The 19,062-nt window shown below is 33.5% G+C and overlaps 1 protein-coding gene and 1 long non-coding RNA gene across 3 annotated transcripts; both read left to right on the forward strand.

Annotated features, from left to right (window-relative positions):
- The first annotated feature begins 5,605 nt into the window (after nucleotides 1-5,605).
- Nucleotides 5,606-8,921, forward strand: LOC107619718 (uncharacterized). Of its 2 annotated transcripts, none has more exons than XR_001615758.3 (2): nucleotides 5,606-6,420; nucleotides 8,687-8,921. It is a non-coding gene; the product is annotated as an uncharacterized LOC107619718 (long non-coding RNA). The 2 variants fall into 2 exon arrangements; XR_001615759.3 differs by having other exon boundaries at nucleotides 8,701-8,921.
- A 529-nt stretch (nucleotides 8,922-9,450) lies between these two features.
- On the forward strand, nucleotides 9,451-18,190 carry LOC107619128 (epoxide hydrolase 3). Its single transcript, XM_016321352.3, has 3 exons — nucleotides 9,451-10,137; nucleotides 17,350-17,594; nucleotides 17,711-18,190. The coding sequence occupies exons 1-3, from the start codon at nucleotides 9,664-9,666 to the stop codon at nucleotides 17,958-17,960; spliced, it is 969 nt and encodes a 322-aa protein (XP_016176838.1). The 5' UTR covers nucleotides 9,451-9,663; the 3' UTR covers nucleotides 17,961-18,190.
- Nucleotides 18,191-19,062: the final 872 nt, after the last annotated feature.

The following is a 19,062-nucleotide window of genomic DNA, read 5'->3' on the forward strand; positions in this document are numbered from 1 at the left end:
TTGTTAGAATCTATTAACACAATGGCTGCAGCTGTGCACTATTCTGTCGCTGCGACAAACAGAGTGGTGGAAAGAATGGAACGACAACAGGGGAACAGTAATGAGAATGGTCATGGAAATCAAAATAGATTGGAAAACAGCGTACCCGAAAGGGATAGGCTAATGACTTTAGCATCTTTCCTTAAAATTAATCCGTCCAATTTATCCGACCGGGGCAGATGATTGGTTTCGTGCTATAGAACGGGCTCTACAGGTGAAACATGTCCCTAAGGGACAACAAGTGGAGTTCACCACTTACATGCTGAAGGGGGATGCACAACATTGGTGGCAGGGAGTGAGCCAGTTGATAGGACAAGGAGGCGTTGAGATCACTTGGGTTGACTTTCGCACTGAGTTCTACAAGAAGTATTTTCCTCCATTCTCCCGCACTGCCAAAGAGTTGGAATTACTGCAGTTGAGGTAGGAAAGCATGACGGTGGCTGAGTACACCCGGATATTCGAGGACTTGTGTCGATTTTTGAAGGTTTGCCAGGGAAATCTTGTAGAATATGAGAGTGAAAGTGTATTAAATATGAGGGAGGTCTCAGGGAGGAGCTGTTAGCCTTAGTGGGTCCAATGGAGGTCAGAAACTTCGCTGAATTAGTCAATAAGAGTCAACTGGCAGAGGAATATTCAAAGAAGTTGGCAGTTGCATGAGCAAATCATCGAGGGGCTGCACAACTAAGTTTCGATCGAAGACTAGCCCCTTGGGGAAGAGATTTCAAATCTAATGGGCAGCAACAACACTAAAACTAACCTAGAGGTGACCTTCGTATTCGTTTCAATGGTAGTAAAAATAATCATGACCTAGGATGGATACAGGGAGAACAACCTCAGCAAACTCAGGATGGCTTCATATGCCCGAAGTATGGCAAAATTATTGCGGTAGGCTTTGCCGATTTGGTACAAATATATGTTACTACTGCAATAATGAGGGACATCTAGCAAGGAACTGCCGCAAGAGGATTACAGATAGGGCCTCTAGACCCCACCAACAGGATGGAGTTTTACCATGACTACTAATAAGCGCCACAAGACCCGGTCACTTCGCTTGAGGTGAGTGTTATGCTAATTAAGAACCTTAACCATGACACAAGACATGGATGTCCTTATAATTTTATGTGCATAGTTGAAATTTTGAGGACAATTTTCTTTAAGCAGGGTATAATGTAAGAACCCGGTTTTTGGTAAACAGACTTTTCTGGCTATTTTAAAATTTATTTTGTAAAATTTAGAATCATGGTCCAATAAGAAATAATGAGGCTAACCCAATGGTAAAAAAAATAAGAATAAAAAAATGAAGAAAGAAAAAAGAAAAAAATAAAAAAGAAAAAAGAAAAAGGCCATTAATAAGGTCAAAATTGACTTTATGAGTGTAATTAATTTCTCCTAAGCCAAGTTTGACTAGTAAATAATAGATATTAGATTACCATTGATTTATTTTTTCACTAGAGACTTTTTGAGCCGGAAATTCACTTTTAGTGACGGTTTTGCGTGCGCTGAGAAAAACTCTAGTAACCGAAAACCTCGGAATCAATGGTCAAACTAATTTTTATCCAACTAAATGTGCCTCAAAATTTATATTAGTCATCCATTCATGATTTACTCCTTTAAGAAAAAATATTATCTATTAATTATTTTATAGCACAGTAAAAGTTATCCGAACCGAATTTCTGACTACTATTCCGCAAACGACTCCTAGAGACCCCAAATCTTCGTACATGGCATCTAAGTAACTTGTATCTTCTTCTCAGCCTCTGGGCCGAGATTATCTCAGCCTTTCATCCCTCTCTGCTGTGTTTTTAACCTCGAATAACTAATTGCGGTTAATTGCGTATAAGCTCGACACGCGAGTGCTGACCAAGCTATCGTTTTCATGCCCCTTCTTCATCAAAATCCCATCCCTGGACCACGAAAATTCCAGCACATTTTACCATCATAAATTCACTAAGACTTTTATTTTTTTATTTAAGGAAGCATTTGCCACAAAATTTACAAAACACTTTACACATTTTTACACTCTTTTGACCAAATTCTTGAGAGAGAAAGAGAGAAAATTCTGCACATACTACCTGAGTTTTCAGCCTCTTATCTCACCATTCATACACTATTCTTCAAGTGTTCTTCAAGGACTCAAACCATACAAGCACAAACTCTTGTCCGTTTTCGCCAATCTTTGCATTTATACCGAATTCGGCTAGGTAAACTCTTGTTCTTTCTTCTTTTCTTTTTCTTTTAAAAATAAACAGTAACCATGATGAATCATTACTCTCCTCCATGTATAGATAACTCCTCTTGAAGCACCCATGGAACATGCTTAAGGAGTTAAGGAGTTTCGAGTTCACAGTGGTTGAATTTCGACGTTTTTGCGACATTGTTGACCAAAAATGAAACTGCACCATCACCATCTGTGCTTCTACCCTTGTGTGCATATTTTCTAGTGTGTGAAAGGTTTAAGAACTGACTTCAATAAGAGGTAAGGGTTAGGATTAGTTAGAATGTGTTTGTGGTTGTTCATATGAGCCACTTTGTGGTGATTTTGTACTTGATTCTTAATTTTAGAAATTCAGTGATACTTCTCTATTTTTGGACTATTATTTGAGTGATATATGAAGCTTATTTGTCTTTGAAAATTGTATGAAATCACTGAAAATTATTTGGAGCACATGGGGTTTAAGTTTCAAGCTTTAAGAGTCACTAAAAGTGGATAAAAATAAAAAGCTGCACTCCTAAAAATTTGGCCACTAAATGATCATGAAAGTCATGTGTATAAGGATTAGAAAGAGGTTAGAAAACTGATTTTAATCCAATGAAACAAAGGTGTAAAAATAAAAAAAGGTGTTATGGTCATTTTTAGATTAAAAAAGAGTGAAAAATGTAATTTAAATGAAAAATAAATAAAATTATGAACTTAGTATCATTAGGGGTAAAATAGTAATTATATAAATTAATTGAGTCAAAATTATAATTACAATAAAATTTTGGGCCTAAATAAAAGTTTTAGTAAAAGGTAGAAGTAAAACGGTAAAAAGTGGTAACTAGAATAAGTAAATAAATTAATAAAGGGTAAAATGATATTTTAGGTCCTAAGGGTATAATTAGCATTAGTTAAAAGTATTATGGATAATTTGGTCATAGAAAAATATTAGGATTAACGCGGTAACAATTTGACGGTAAATCAGGTTAAACGGTAAAATTAGAGTACTTAGGGGCATATTAGTAATTTTAGGCATAAAGTCAAATTAAAAATAATTTAATTAACTCAATGAAGGAGAAAAGGTCTATTAGAAAAAAATATGAGTGTAAAATGGTGAAGTAATAATACTAGTGGTAAAAGCGCCACTAAAAGCCTAAAGAAAACTAGAAAAAAAACGAAGTTATGTATAGAAAGGGTAAAATTAAAAATGTACAAAAATTCCATGAACAAATGGTAAAAATATGTGACAAGGCTGAGATATTTTAAGAAAGGGTCGGACATAAATTTTATTTAAAAAGAAGGACAGAGAAGTCCCTTAGAGCTAAAGTTTATTGAGATGTGCCGCAGAAAAAAGAACTATAAACCCCAAGGTGCTAGAGGTTGTTTGGAGGCGAGTATTTACCCACTGATTGCTAAAACTATGTTTCCCCTTTGTGCGTATATTATGGCATAAAGCTTTGCGACGATTGCCTGTTGTCACAGACTGGTGGTATGCTTAACCACATCGAGACATATACACGGACAGACGCAATTGGGAAACTATATCTAGGACTAGTTCCTAGGTAATGTCGGTTGCGGGTAGTCAACCGACGCATGAGCTCATGGCCTGCATAGGACCAGGCATGCATCATATTTGGTTGCTGCATTCTCTATATTTGTGATTGCTTACTTGTACCTATGTTTGTATTTTGTCTCTGCTTCTTGTATTCTGTGATTGATTACTATTCTGCTATATACTTGTGCTTGTACTTATTTGTGTGACTTACCGACCTAACTGCGCGAAGTCTTAGACTTAGGCTGCGGAACCCCTTAGGTTTTCTTGTGTAGTACCCTGCTGGAACCTTAGGTTCTCACCCTTTACTTTCCCATTCCGCAGATGCAAACCGGCAAGATCTTCTTTGAGTTTCCAGTCTTGGGACTAGCAAGCAGCAGTAGCATTACCGGAGGGTCAAAGCGACTTCTTTTACTTTCACACAGCACTTCCGTATTTCTTTAGTTACCAAGGATCGATGACCAACAGTAGTTATAATAGTAGCAGTGGTAGTAGTTGTCTTTGCCTTCGGTTTATATAGACTTTTAGAGGGTTAAGTGATTTGTAAATACCTATATAAACAAGTTAGAATGGGTCCCAGACTACAGTGACTCTTGTGAGTCAAGGCCTGTTAGTATAAATACGGAGTCTGTAAATATTTTCATGAATAAGCAACGACGTAAGTTGGTGTGAATTATGATGTACTAAATGAGCCTTCGAGCATATATGTATGATATTTCTATGCTTCATGTAGATATTATCTATTTAACTATTATCTATTTTCTTATATCTATATATCTGACATGCGATCTCGATTAGCGCTACAGGCTCATATGTATATATTTAATATAAAGTCTAGAGTTTCTAGGAAAAGCCGTATAGTAGCGCCTAGTGGCTAGCATTGGTCATAACGTGCTAGAAGTTAGGTCGTTACAGTGGTGAACCGATATGAGAGTGAGAAAGCAGGGAGGGGTGGCATTGTGCCTCTGTTTGTTCGAGTAAGAGTAAGGGAACTTGGGAGGTGGGTGAGGTGGGTTACTGAACACTTAAGACTAAGAATGTGAGTGTACGACAAAATGATAAGAATTTTTTTGTTATTTTCGAAATATGGAGGTGTCTTCAATTAGGTTTTCTACCTTAGTTATGAGAATATTCATCTTTTTAACGAAATTTTCTATTATTTCAAACGTTTTTGTCATAGTATAGACTAAAGTGAAAAAAATATTATATAGTATAAAAACTCAATTCTAAAAAAAAAACTTTAAAGAATTAAGTAAAAATTTAGTAAAATTATAGATCTACAAATAATTAAATGTACAAAATATTACATCAAAATATATTCTTTAATTTTTTTTTAAAAATATATATTAATTTTTTCATATTTTTTAGTTTTTAGAGACTTATTTATCATTAAAGTCATACCAAAATTTGGAAGCTTAATTATAAGACTCTAGATTTTTAAAAATTAAATAATATGTTATTTATGGTTTATTATATTTATTTAAGATTATATTTTTAAAAATTTTTATATTAATTGAGTATTTTCTTCTTTATGATTCAAAGCTTTTGTAATTGAGAAACGCTAAGGATTTTATAAGCTTTAATTTGAATATTTAGATTTTGAACTTTATTTTATGAATAAAAAAAAATTAGTTTGATAACCTCTCATTCTTAAATTAGAGTATTTATTAAAAAATAATAGTATTTTTATTGATAATTATTGTTGGATTAAAATTGATTTTTAATTACTATATTATTCTTAGTTTTATTAAAATTACAAAATTACCCTTATATATAAATTTACCCTAACCTGAACACACAACACACTCACCCTTCACTCACTGACCCTAGTCGCCACTCTCACTCCCTCAACACACCCACACACACAGAGAACAGAGAGGGGAAAAGAGAAGAGAGAGGAGAAGAAGAAGAGAAGAGAAAGGAGAGGGAGACGGCGTGGTGGGCGTCACTGCCACCATCGCCTCCACTGTGCCGTCAATAGGAGAGAGTTCACAGAGAGATCTCGCATTGAGGGAAGAGGAGCTGTCGAGCCACGCGTCGCCATCGTCCTTGCGTCGCCGTTGTTACCGCCGAGGAGGTAGAAGACGCTGAGAAAGAAGGGCACGACCTAGTGACAGGGAGGGAGGACTGCTGCCATTTTGCCTTGTCGCCATCAAGCTCCTTCATCTCGTCGTCACCGTCACGTCTGTCGTCACCGATGGGTGAGTCTGCCGTTGAGCTGGTCACCGGAAAGAGAGAAGGTGACGGTGGGGGTATTGTCGCTACGGTTATCGTTGTTGTGGAAGGAGGTTGCTGCTAAGCTGCATGCGGCTGTTGGAGCTACACCGTTGTCGTCGCCGTTACTGGGGATCCTCGGAGTCAGCTGCCAAAGCTGCGGTTGCTCTGTTCTTAATTTTTGTAATACAGTAAATGTCTCTACTCCGAAAACCCTTTTAGTCATTGTTTCGTTATATATTGTTGAAGTTTCTGCGGCGTTATTGCGATAGGGTTGAGTTGCGATTCTTGCATGCCGCGTTTGGAGTTGCTGTTGTTGTTGCAGAAGCGGTATGAAGTTGCGGTTGTGGTTGTCGCTGTTGTGGGCCGAGAAAAAGGGTTTTGCTGCGTTTATTAATTACCGAGATTGACAATCGAGGTGGGGGACTTTTTTTTAAAACTATTTTATTATAAAAAATTGTTAAAAATCGATATTGTCATGAAAAATATATTTTTATGATTTCGTAAGTCTTATGGATTAAATTGACCTATTTTGGATGAAATGCGTTGTTTGCTTAATGGATATATTGATTATTTGAGAAGGTTGTATAATCTGGTTAATTGATTGATTTTTGTTGAGTTGATGATTGTTGAATTGGTCTCTTAATTTACCGAAATTGATTGGTTGTTGAGATTTTGTTATGTTGATTCTTTGATTTGGCGTTGGATTGAAATTGGTTTGATAACGTGTGTTTTTGTAAGTTGATTAGAAAGTATCAAATGCTGGAAATCCTAAATGAAATTGATTTTCTTGATTTATTGGAAGTGAAGTGACTTTTGAAAATGATTGAGATTTGGGAATGAGTTGATATTGAAATTGGATTGAATTTTAAAATGATTTTATATGTGAAAATGGTTTGACATTAAAAATGATTTAGTTTTGAACTTATTGGAAAGGATTGAGAAAAGGTTTTGTTAGGATCCTTGAAGGGGGACAAAAGTCTGAGTTTTAGAAGGGATGCTGCCAAAATTTTATGAGAAATTGAAAGTTTTATTTTGGTTAAATTGATTAAAGAACTATTTTATTTTATTTTGATTTAACTAAAGGAAGGAGTACGTATTGAGGCGTTTTAACGAATTTTTAAGTATTATTGAAAAATAAGCAACTATGTTTCAATTAGGATTTATAATTGAAAATTTAAAATGGTTTTAAAACTTTTGGTAACAGCTTTTTAAAACTTAAAGTGAAGTTAAAGTTAGTTTTGAAAAAATCGGTTCTAAAAACTTGTTTTCAAACGAAAGTGAGTTTTACTCAATTAAATCTAATTTAAGAGTTATGTTTTTGGGGATTTCAAATGGATCTGAAGGGACGAATTATTGAAGTCTGTTAAACGATTTTTTTTAATCTTTTGAAAGGAGTTAAATTTGAAATGATTTTAAAGTTAGCTCGAGGATTTTGGTTAAGTGAGAAATGAGTTTTATGAAAGAAAAACTGGTTTTAAGCGAGATTGTTTTGAAGATTTTGGAAAAATGTCATAAAGAAGTGGTATTGGTTTTAAAAGTAAAGGATTTGAGAAAAATGTATTGAATGGTGTGTTGTAAGAAAAGTGGGAATGTTTTGAACTTCAGAATGAGATTGAAATCGGTTTAAGGAGTATTCTTGTGATTGAAAAGTATGGTAAACACTATATCCCAAAAGTGTGTTGGGCAGTATATCCCTGATGGATGGTGATTGTGATAATGATGAGGTTTTAATTGAGAAATGATAATATTAAGTTACGATTTTGCTTATGATCTTGACTATGCTTGATTTTGATTATGTTATAGATGAATTTGATGAAGATAATGGTTATGATTGAAAAGTGTGTCGGGCACTATATCCCTAGAGTGTGACATGCATTATATCCAGGTTCTGTATTCTCTTGGTGTGTGAAATGTGCCGAGTATTATATTCCAAGAGTGTGTTGGACACTATATTCCAAAAGTGTGTTGGGTATTATATCCCTAAAATGTGCCGGGCACTATATCCCAAGAGTGTGTCAGACACTATATTCCAAGTCATACAAGAGAGAAGATATTCGAGTTAGCTATCGGAGGTGTCAAGTTTTGGCAATATAACCGACGTATGAGCTCATGACCAATAGGATAGGCATGCATCATACTGCATTTATTTGCTATTGTTTGGTTGTGCTTAAGTGTTTTGGTTGCCTATCTGATGAATTCTGTCTAACTGTTAATTGTGGTACTTACTATAACTGTTTTCGGATTGTGTTTATGTTGTATTATTTGTGTCTGTGATTGGTTCTGTCTTGAGACTAAGTATTGGTGAATGAATTGATGCTTTCAATAATAGTGTGGTTGATATTATTTGGGTCGAAGGCCCTGATTTGGTTTTATTGGGCCAGAGGCCGTGGTTGGTTTTATGTGGACCAGAGACCGGAGTTAGTTTTATTTAGGCTAGAGGCCATGGTTGGTAAGATGGGTACGAATTGATTATGTTATGGGATATTATTTGAGTTTTGAAATTTTTTTAAATCGAATAGTGAAAATTCTGGATGATTATTTGTTATGATCTTTGAAAAAAATTCATAAGACGAACGATGATTATTGCTTTTGAAATTCATTCTTTTTATACACATCCTCTTATGACAATTTTTAAACCCTCTATTGAGAACCTGGAAAAACGATGTTCTCACTCCTTACAGACTTCTCTTTTCAGGACGGACGAGAAAGCTTACGGAATTTTAATTTGCTGAATTCTTAGCTATGCTGTTTCTGTTTATATACATATGTTATGCATTTCCCTCGCTTTTATTATTATATTCTTGTAAGAGGGATAGGAGTCGTGATTGTAATAATATGTATGTATATAATATTTGTAAGCTACTTGTGTAAGAAGTGTTTGTATATCTATATATGCATATTTGTTTTCAAGAAAAAGAACTTTCAATTTTTCAAAGAAAATAGCGATACGATTTCGAATCAAAGGCTCTATTTTATTATTGAGAAATAAGAATATTGAAGTCATCATAATATTCTTGCTATCAGAATGACGCAATCAAAAGCGTAATATTTCAGTAGCAAAGATATTACACTAGTTTACTTTTATTTCTTTTTTCCGTGTATATTTGGCATGGAAGATACTAGCTATTTTTTTTATTATGAAAGTAAAAATAGTGATATACTTTAATATTATAATTTTTTGTATTTTTTAAAATTATGAAAAATGCACAAATCCGAGGACCCAAATTTTGTAATTCAAATTTTTTAATTTTTTTAACACAAATCGAATGGTCTAATTTGTGTACCTCTCATAAATTAAACCGTCCAATTTATATAGTTCTTCTCATAAATTAAACCGTCCAATTTATATAGTTCCAAAAATCAGACGGTTCGATTTTCTATACCTCTAATAATCGCTCTAATTAAACAGTTTTGTTTTTAAAAATAAAACTCCAAAAAAAACACCGTTTCACTCCAATATCAAAAATATATCAAAAATAAAAAATTACGAAAATACCAGCAACATACTAACATCGAACAAATTTGCTGTCACGACTCACGAGTCTATTTTAGCGCTCTGTGGTTTCTGTACGTACTTATGACAAATTAAACCAACACAGAAGTTCGTCAAAAGTAAATACCAAACACACCGGAAAAAAAGAAAGAAACAAAACACAATATGGATACCATAAAGCACAGAACGGTGGAAGTCAACGGCATAAAGATGCACGTGGCGGAGAAAGGAGAAGGCCCGGTGGTTCTTTTCCTGCACGGCTTCCCGGAGCTGTGGTACTCGTGGCGCCACCAGATATTGGGCCTCAGCTCCCTAGGCTACCGCACTATAGCCCCAGACCTGCGGGGCTATGGTGATACGGAAGCACCGGGGTCGGTGACGAGCTACACGTGCTTCCACCTGGTGGGTGATGTGATAGCTCTGATTGATTCTCTTGGCGTAGAGAAAGTGTTTGTGGTCGGACATGATTGGGGGGCCATCATCGGTTGGTACCTCTGCTTGTTCCGACCGGACAGAGTTAAGGCTTATGTTTGCCTCAGTGTCCCTTTCCGACCGTTTCTTGGAAGAGACCCAAAAATCAAGACGGTTGACGGTTTCCGGGCCGCATGTGGAGATGATTTTTACATATGCAGGTTCCAGGTAATATACATGAGATGATGATTTTATTAATTTTAAATCTAAGAAGAGTAAATTGCATTGTTTATCACTGATATTTTTAATATTATTTCTAACTTCTAAATTATTGCAAGTTTGCATATATATTTGGAAAACATCTAGAAATCAATTTTTTTAACCTACAATTAATTTTTTTTTTTTTTTACTTCTCTCTGCAATAACAAGTACAACTCAGATCCTTTAATTTTTTTATTTTTATTTTATTCGTCGGTTATTTGTTTAAAGAAAATGTAGAACACATGTTCACTTAAATATTTGATAATTATTAAGGGATTTGAATCCTCTAAATTTTGAATTTAATTTTAGAGGATCAAATATAATCTATTACTATTTATTTTATGGAAGTCACTTAGATAAAGACGCCTAAAACGCCTAAAACGTCTTTTTTTAAAGATATTTTTTAATAATTAAAATGTTCTTATTTTATATATATATATATTAATTTTAAAAATATATATATATTAATTTTAAAAATTCTAAATCCTAATCCTACGATAGAAAAATAAAAGATTAAAATTTAGGATTCTCAAAATTAATATATATAATAGAAGTATTTTAGTTATTTTCTATAATAGGGTATTGTAGTCATTTTCTATAAAAAAAATATTAATTTAGACCAGTTCAAGATTTGATTCATTATTTTTTTGGTCAAATTAAATGTGTTAAATTTTAATTATTAAAAAATATTTAAAAAAAAAGACGTTTCAAACGTCTTTATCTGAGTGACTCCCTTATTTTATAGATGAATCAAAATCGAAAATACATGAGAAAAAAAATATTTAATAATAAAATATTTTATTTTATCCTCTAAAATAAAAATCTAAAATTTAAAAGATTCAAATTTATTAAGAGGACTTAAATTTAAAGTAGACAAAAAAAAATAAAGAAGATAATAGGAACATAATAAGGATAGTAAGAAACCTCGTTAGATTATTATAAGAAGGTTTAATTAATTTATTATTTTTTATAATTTTATTAAATTTATAATTAAATTTTTATATTTTTTTAATTAATTTTTTATAATTTTTAATTTTATAATTAAATTTTTAATTATAAATACTTTTAATTTATAAACAAATATATAATAAATTCTAATATTTTTATATTATAAAAAACTAATTAAAAAATTAAAAAATAAATATAAAAATTTAATTAAAAAATTAATAAAATTATATAAAAATCAATAAAATAATTAAACCATATAACAATTAACTAGACGTGAATGGATTGAAGTCTCTACTAAAAAGTAAATCAAACTAGCCCACCAACGTAAATTATGGAACATCCAGATTTTTTTATGATTTATATATTTATTTTGCCTCCTCAATTTGTCAGAAGAGCGGTGCCGCTTGTTTTTAAATACTGCTGCATGTGCATTTTTTTTTATATTCATATTATCAATAAATATATTTTTAGCCAAACATAAATTTATTATGAATAAAAATATGAATGGTTTATAAATGTTATGTAGTTTTACATATGTTTTTTCTTTTAATGAACATCGGGACAGAAACGTCCAAAAAATAAGAAAACTAAATAAAAATTACTCTAAAAAGAGTCATACCTATAGAATTAGCATGAAAAGCTAAGAAAATACAAAAAGGTAGATTGAAAAAAATATAATAGTCAAATGAGAGATTATGACTAAAATGAGATAACCTATCAGCACAAGTATTTACTTTCTGAAATTGGTGATGAATATTCCAGCAAGTAAACCTGTTGCATCTGTTTTTGATAGGTTTAAATAAAATATGAAAACATACAATTTTATAAATTATTAATTTAAATTATATCTATTTAAATTTTAAATTACAAACTAATATAAATTTTATAATTTAAAAATCTAATTATTTAAATAAAATTAAATTGATTAAAAATAAAAATATATTAATACAATTTAAATCGTATTAAAACATAAACAAATTTGCTGAGTCCATAAACAAATTTTACGTAAATAAATAAGTTTAGTTAATGTGATAGGTGAATTTTGTAGAAACTTTATGAAAACACGATAAAAAAATTAAATCCTAAAAAATAACATGATTTTTTTTAGAATTAATTTTTTTATATTTTATAATAGAAATAAAAATCTGATTAACATTGAGCTGGTCCAATATTTTAGATAATTTTATTTTTTTAGTGTAATTCGAATTGGATCCCTTATAATTCGAATGAGTGTAATTCGAACTACCCTGGGTCAACCTACATGCATAATTCGAATCAGGTAAGTTCGAATTACGTATCAATTTTGGCTGCATATTTATTACTATTGGTTTGTAATTCGAATTAGTTTGATTCGAATTATATAAAAACACGCTTCTGGTTGATCCATGTTACATTTTTTGCTTTGGTTGTTGAATCATGTAATTTCTCCTCAATTCTGATTTAATAGTGTGATTTGCCCTTATTATTTAAAAAACTCTCTTCCTCACTTGCCATTATAAAATACTTCTCTTCAATAGTTTGAATCTCACTCATATATATATATAATTTTTCTCTCCATAAACCGTGATATCCTCATAAACCGTGGTGACCGGCCACAGTTTCTACCAAACTTTTCTATGCATATTCTGTGGTAAGCAACTACGGTTTATTCTCAATATTTCCTACAAATAAACTATGTTTACCTTCCACGGTTTACGTTTAAATTGAAAACTGTGGTTACCTATCACAGTTTACATAATAATAAAACAGGACATTCATGTAAACGAATGGCAAATATTGTAAGAATCTTTTCAAATATTTTATTTGAATAAAATGTCATAAAAAATACTTGTGAGTTATTTTATTCCTCGTTTTTACCAATAAGTTTTCATTAATGTAACGTTACTATTTGTTTTCAGTCATACTCTATTAATATTACTCTAATCAATCATAGAGATTAGAGAGAATAAATAACAACAACAACAATAAAGCCTGGTCCCACTAAGTGGGGTCAGCTACATGAATCAAACGACGCCATTGTGCTCTGTCATGTATCATGTCTACAGAGAGACCGTTTACATGTAGATCTCGTTTGACCACTTCATGGATGGTCTTCTTAGGTCTTCCTCTGCCTTTCGCCCTTTATCCATCTTCCATCTCATCCACCCTCCTGACTGGATGTTCTATCGGTCTTCTTCTCACATGTCCAAACCACATGAGACGCGATTCAACCATCTTTTCCACAATGGGTGCTACTCCAACCCTCTCCCTTATATCTTCATTCCTTATTTTATCCAATCGCATATGACCACTCATCCATCTCAACATCTTCATCTCTGCCACACTCAGCTTATGTTCGTGCTCTCCTTTAGCAGCCCAACACTCCGTATCATACAGCATAGCCGGTCTTATAGCGGTGCGATAGAATTTATCTTTAAGTTTTAAAGGCACTTTTTTGTCGCATATAAAACCAGATGCACTCCGCCATTTTGACCAACCTGCTTGGATCCTATGATTTACATCATGTTCAATCTCTCCATTATCTTGTATGATGCACCCAAGATACTTAAAACTTTTAACTTTTCGTAGGATGTTTTCTCCAATCTTCACCTCTATATTGGGGTTTTTCCTTCTCAGACTGAACTTACATTCCATATATTCCGTCTTGCTACGGCTTATGCGCAGACCATACACTTCTAGAGCTTCTCTCCATAACTCCAACTTCTTATTTAGGTCTTCCCTTGACTCTCCCATAAGGACGATATCATCGGCAAAAAGCATGCACCATGGCACAGGCTCTTGGATATGCTCTGTGAGTACTTCCAAGACTAGTGTGAAAAGGTATGGACTTAAGGATGATCCCTGGTGTAATCCTATACCAATAGGGAATTCCTCTGTCACACCACCTTGAGTCTTCACACTAGTTGTGGCCCCATCATACATGTCTTTAATTGCTCGAATATATGTGATCCTTACTCTCCTCTTTTCTAAAACCTTCCATAAGACCTCCCTTGGTACCCTATCATATGCTTTTTCCAAATCAATAAACACCATATGTAGATCCCTTTTATTACTACGATACCTCTCCATCATCGTTCTTAATAGGTATATCGCTTCAGTGGTAGATCTGCCTGGCATAAATCCAAATTGGTTCTCTGTTATTTGTGTCTCTTTTCTCAACCTCCGTTCTATCACCATTTCCCATAACTTCATAGTATGACTCATAAGCTTAATCCCTCTATAGTTTTCGTAACTTTGTATATCCCCCTTATTCTTGTAGATAGGTACCAAGGTGCTCTTTCTCCACTCATCAGGCATCTTCTTTGACCTTAAAATCTCATTAAAAAGCATGGTTAACCAGTTGATACCTTTTTCTCCAAGACCCTTCCAAACCTCAATCGGAATATTATCAGGTCCTACTGCCCTGCCATTTTTCATCTGCTTTAGAGCCTCTTTTACCTTGAAGTCTCGAATCCTTCGATAGTAGTCAAAGTTTTGATCTTCTTCCCTTGTGCATAATCGACCAAGGTTCGGAAGAGTCTTTTGTCCCTCATTAAATAACTCGTAGAAGTAGCTCTTCTACCTTTCATTAATCTTCTCCTCTTGAGCCAATACCTCTCCATCCTTATCCTTTATGCACTTAACCTGATCCAAATCTCTCGTTCTTCTTTCCCGACTCTTTGCGATTCTATATATACCTTTTTCTCCTTCTTTCGTGCCCAAAGACTGGTAGAGACCCTCATATGCTCTTGTTCTTGCTTCACTTACAGCCACTTTTGTCTCTTTCTTAGCCGCCTTATATTTTTCCCAATTATCTGCATTGCGGCATAAAGACCACTCTTTAAAGCATTCCCTTTTTATCTTTATCTTTTCTTGTATACTCGCATTCCACCACCAGGACTCCTTGTCTCTTGGTCCTATTCCTTTAGATTCACCAAAATTTTCTTTTGCTGTTCTTCTAATAACTTCTGCCATCTCCCTCTACATCTTTTCCACGCTTCCATTCCCATCCCACTTTGCCTCTTCTCCTACCCGTCTTAGGAAGCTTCTTTGTTCCTCACCTTTCATTCGCCACCACCTTGTCCTTGGGTTCTTCGTATGATGTCTTTTCCTCAACTTTTGCTCAACGCGAAAATCCATGACGAGCACCCTATGTTGTGTTGTCAAACTCTCTCCCGGGATAATTTTACAGTTAATGCAAAATTTCTGGTCGACTCTCCTCAACAAGAAGAAGTCGATTTGAGAGCTTGTCATGCCACTCTTATAGGTTATAAGATGTTCGTCTCTCTTTTTAAAACATGTATTTGCGATGAGAAGATCAAAGGTTGAGGAAAAGTCCAAAATAGTTTTACCCTCGGCATTGATCACCCCGAAACCATGGCCTCCGTGAATACTCCCATATCCAGTCACTTTTCTCCCAACATGGCCATTTAAATCTCCTCCTAAGAAAATCTTATCTCCCAAAGGTATGCCTTGAACCAAACTCTCTAGATTCTCCCAAAACCTTATCTTGTGTTGTTCGTCCGAACCCACTTGCGGTGCATAGGCGCTAATCACATGGAAAGCACCTCCCTCCACCACAAGTTTGATAGAGATGATCCGATCTCCCACCCTCTTGACATTCACTACGTCCTTCTTCCACTGCTTATCCACAATTATTCCAACCCCATTCATATTCTTCACCTTTCCTGTATACCAAAGTTTGAAACCAGAAGTATCCAACTCCCTAACCTTTGCACCAACCCATTTCGTTTCTTGTAGGCACATAATGTTAATCTTCCTCCTTATCATGGTGTCCACCACCTCCATGGACTTTCCTGTTAGAGTGCCTATGTTCCATGTCCCAAATCTCAACCTTCTATCGCTTCGACATTTACCTTTTACCTTGTGAACTAGCTTATTTACCATCGTCCGTTCACGAAAACGCGAGAACCCTTGCTCATTTAACACTACATCCGGGCACCGATGCAGCGGCTCTTGCTTTGACACCGTACTCGAGCCATACGGCGCGTTGCTTCCGGGCAACGACCTAGCTTTTGCGCAATAATGTCTTTGATTCATGTCATGGGGGTTCGGCTATATTTTTATGTTGGTTGCCGAAGACCTAACACAACCCTCCTCCTTTATACGGGTTTGGGACCGGCTATGTACCGCAAGTGTAACATAGGCGGAGTGGGATAAAATAGTTAAAATAGTTACTCAATAGAGGGAATAAATGGATAAAATAATTTAAAATAGTTACTCAAATTAATTTATAAGATTTTAAAATTGGACTCTCAAATTTTAAAATATATAAATTAATCTTTAAAGTTTAATTCATTACTCAATAATAGAAAATACTAACATAGTATTAACTCGTGTGTTAAATGTTTTTGTGTTGCGAGTTTTACAAATCAATTCTTATAATGAGATAGGCGAATTAATTTCGAAAAGAGAACAATAAACAAATCAATCTCTAAAATGAAATGGACAGATCAGTTTCTCAATCACCACAAGCTTCATCTCCTTAGAGACGCTCTTCTTTGCCACAACCGTCATTGTCACCGCCGCCTCTTTCCCATTCCCAACTTCCTTTCTATACTCCTCCATCCCCTTGCTCCTCTTTTTCACTATCGCCTCCGTCCTCTCCTATATTGCTTCCTCCTATCCCTCTTTTACCACGACCATCTTATTTCCCTCTCCACTCTCTGCTTTTCTAAAGGATAGCTTTGCAAATGAGTTATGTTACGTGTACACTAAAATTAGCAACAAAAATTAGTTATCAGTATAAAATATATGCTGGGATACAAATATACATTAAAAATAAATTAAACTATACATATATTTATACACAAATACATTGATAATCGATTTTAATGACTGATTTTAGTGTATAAATAATATTTTTATTTGTAAATTTATTTTAAATATTTGTGGCTTTAACATTTTTTGATTATTTTTTTAATTCAAATAAAAGTTTAAAAGTAGAAATTTATTTGAGGATAAGGGGTAATTATTAATTTATTAGTTAAGTTAACGTGTATGTATCGTATAAATGTAAAAATAAGTTTTAACACATACAATCAATTACGTATTGTTATATAGTAAAAATAATTAATTTTTAAATTTACTACTTAAAAAGATTATTTAAACACATGAATTTGATTAGACAATCATGTGTATCAAAATTAAACTCATTATTAGATGTGAAAAATATTCTACAAAAAATAACCTTTTTTTCCCCTTCTATTTTGTTGAATATTGACCTTACAGGAACCAGGGAAGATGGAATCTGAGTTTGCTCGAGTTGACACAGCTTATCTGTTCAAGAACATACTTACAACTCGCTTAACTGAAGCCCCAATATTTCCAAAGGGAGAGTACGGAAATGGTTTTAATCCAAATCCTCAAGAGACATTGCCCTCTTGGCTCTCAGAACAAGATATTGCTTATTATGTCTCTAAATTTGAGAACACAGGCTTCACTGGAGCTATAAACTACTATAGAAATCTCAACATGTAAGTGTGTTCATCTCCTCTTTATTCTAGTATAATAGTTTAAGATCAGAGCTTCTATAAAAGCAAAAGAATTAGTCATGTATTTATGTTAAATAACAAATTCAATTTTGTTGCAGAAACTGGGAACTAACAGCACCATGGACCGGGGTAGGAATCAGCAATGTGCCAGTGAAGTTCATCATAGGTAGTGTGGATTTGGTGTACAATTTCCCAGGGGTGAAAGAGTATATTCACAACGGTGGTTTCAAGAAAGACGTGCCTAATTTAGAGGAAGTGGTTGTGCAAAACGGAGTGGCTCACTTCAATAATCAAGAAGCAGCAGAGGATGTGAACAACCACATTTACCAGTTTATTAACAAGTTCTAGTCTTGAACCATTCATCTGGTTCATACTTGATGTTTAGACTTTAGATACATTTTCTGATGCTTGCTTGAATAAGTTGTGATTGCCAGTTACGTTTGCATTGGCAACCTCTTTGCTTTTAGCTTCATCTGAACTCTTTTCTTTTTATTTCCTTTTTTTTTTTTTTTTCAATTTCTTGTTGTTGTACTCTTGTTTGACGAGCCAACGCCATAATGGAAACATGTTTTCATCAAGTTGTCTTCAACTATGGACCCTGATGATAGTTGGTATTTTCACAGTATCATCTAGGTTTATGTTATAGTTAGTCGTTGATATTATAAAAACTTAATAGGAACATAAGTAAAGTTTTATATTTATAAGAACTAAATAGATATTTTAAATGCTTTAATTTTATACTATTAATAAAGGGGTAAGATAATTACTTTTATTCACATTTCCTTGAGCTCATTAAGGGTTAATTTTGAGGATTAACCTCGTTATTTCACTATAAGTTTCTCCTATAAATAAAGAGGCAAGAAGCCTATAATAGAAACTAACTTGAGTTAGTCATATAGTTAACTCTCAGTCTCTCACTAGTCCAGTTTAAATAACTCAGTAACTAAAAATGAACTGGATCTCAATTTCACATATTAATCTGACTTATGGAATTAAAAAACATCATAAAAAATAAAATAAAAACAAAAAAACACCTAGAATAGAACAACTACTTTTAGTTGACACTAATTCATTATCAATTAAATTTTTATTATTATTACATGAATAAAGAAAATGCATAATTCGTCGGGTTCAAATGACTGAAATTAATAAATTTTAATAAAAAGCCGCCACCAAGACAGCTTTGATACTTTTATTAAACCAAGATAATTTTATGCAATTGCAAATTACTAAAAAATATTCCTAGCGAATCACTATTTGAAAGACGACCAAGAAACTCTAATAATAAATAATCTTAGAAAGTTTGATATCCTTTAATCAAATGATTTGTCAACCCATATTTCAAAACTTGATTTGGGCACTGAATAGCAAAGTATAAAATGATAAACTTATTGTCTTCATCTGTTCCTAGAGTAAAACCCATTTTTCGCTCTATACCCTTCGATGATTA

Source organism: Arachis ipaensis, chromosome B9 (genome assembly GCF_059453495.1).
Source record: "Arachis ipaensis isolate K30076 ecotype BB chromosome B9, ASM5945349v1, whole genome shotgun sequence".
In the NCBI taxonomy this organism is placed as follows: Eukaryota; Viridiplantae; Streptophyta; class Magnoliopsida; order Fabales; family Fabaceae; genus Arachis; species Arachis ipaensis.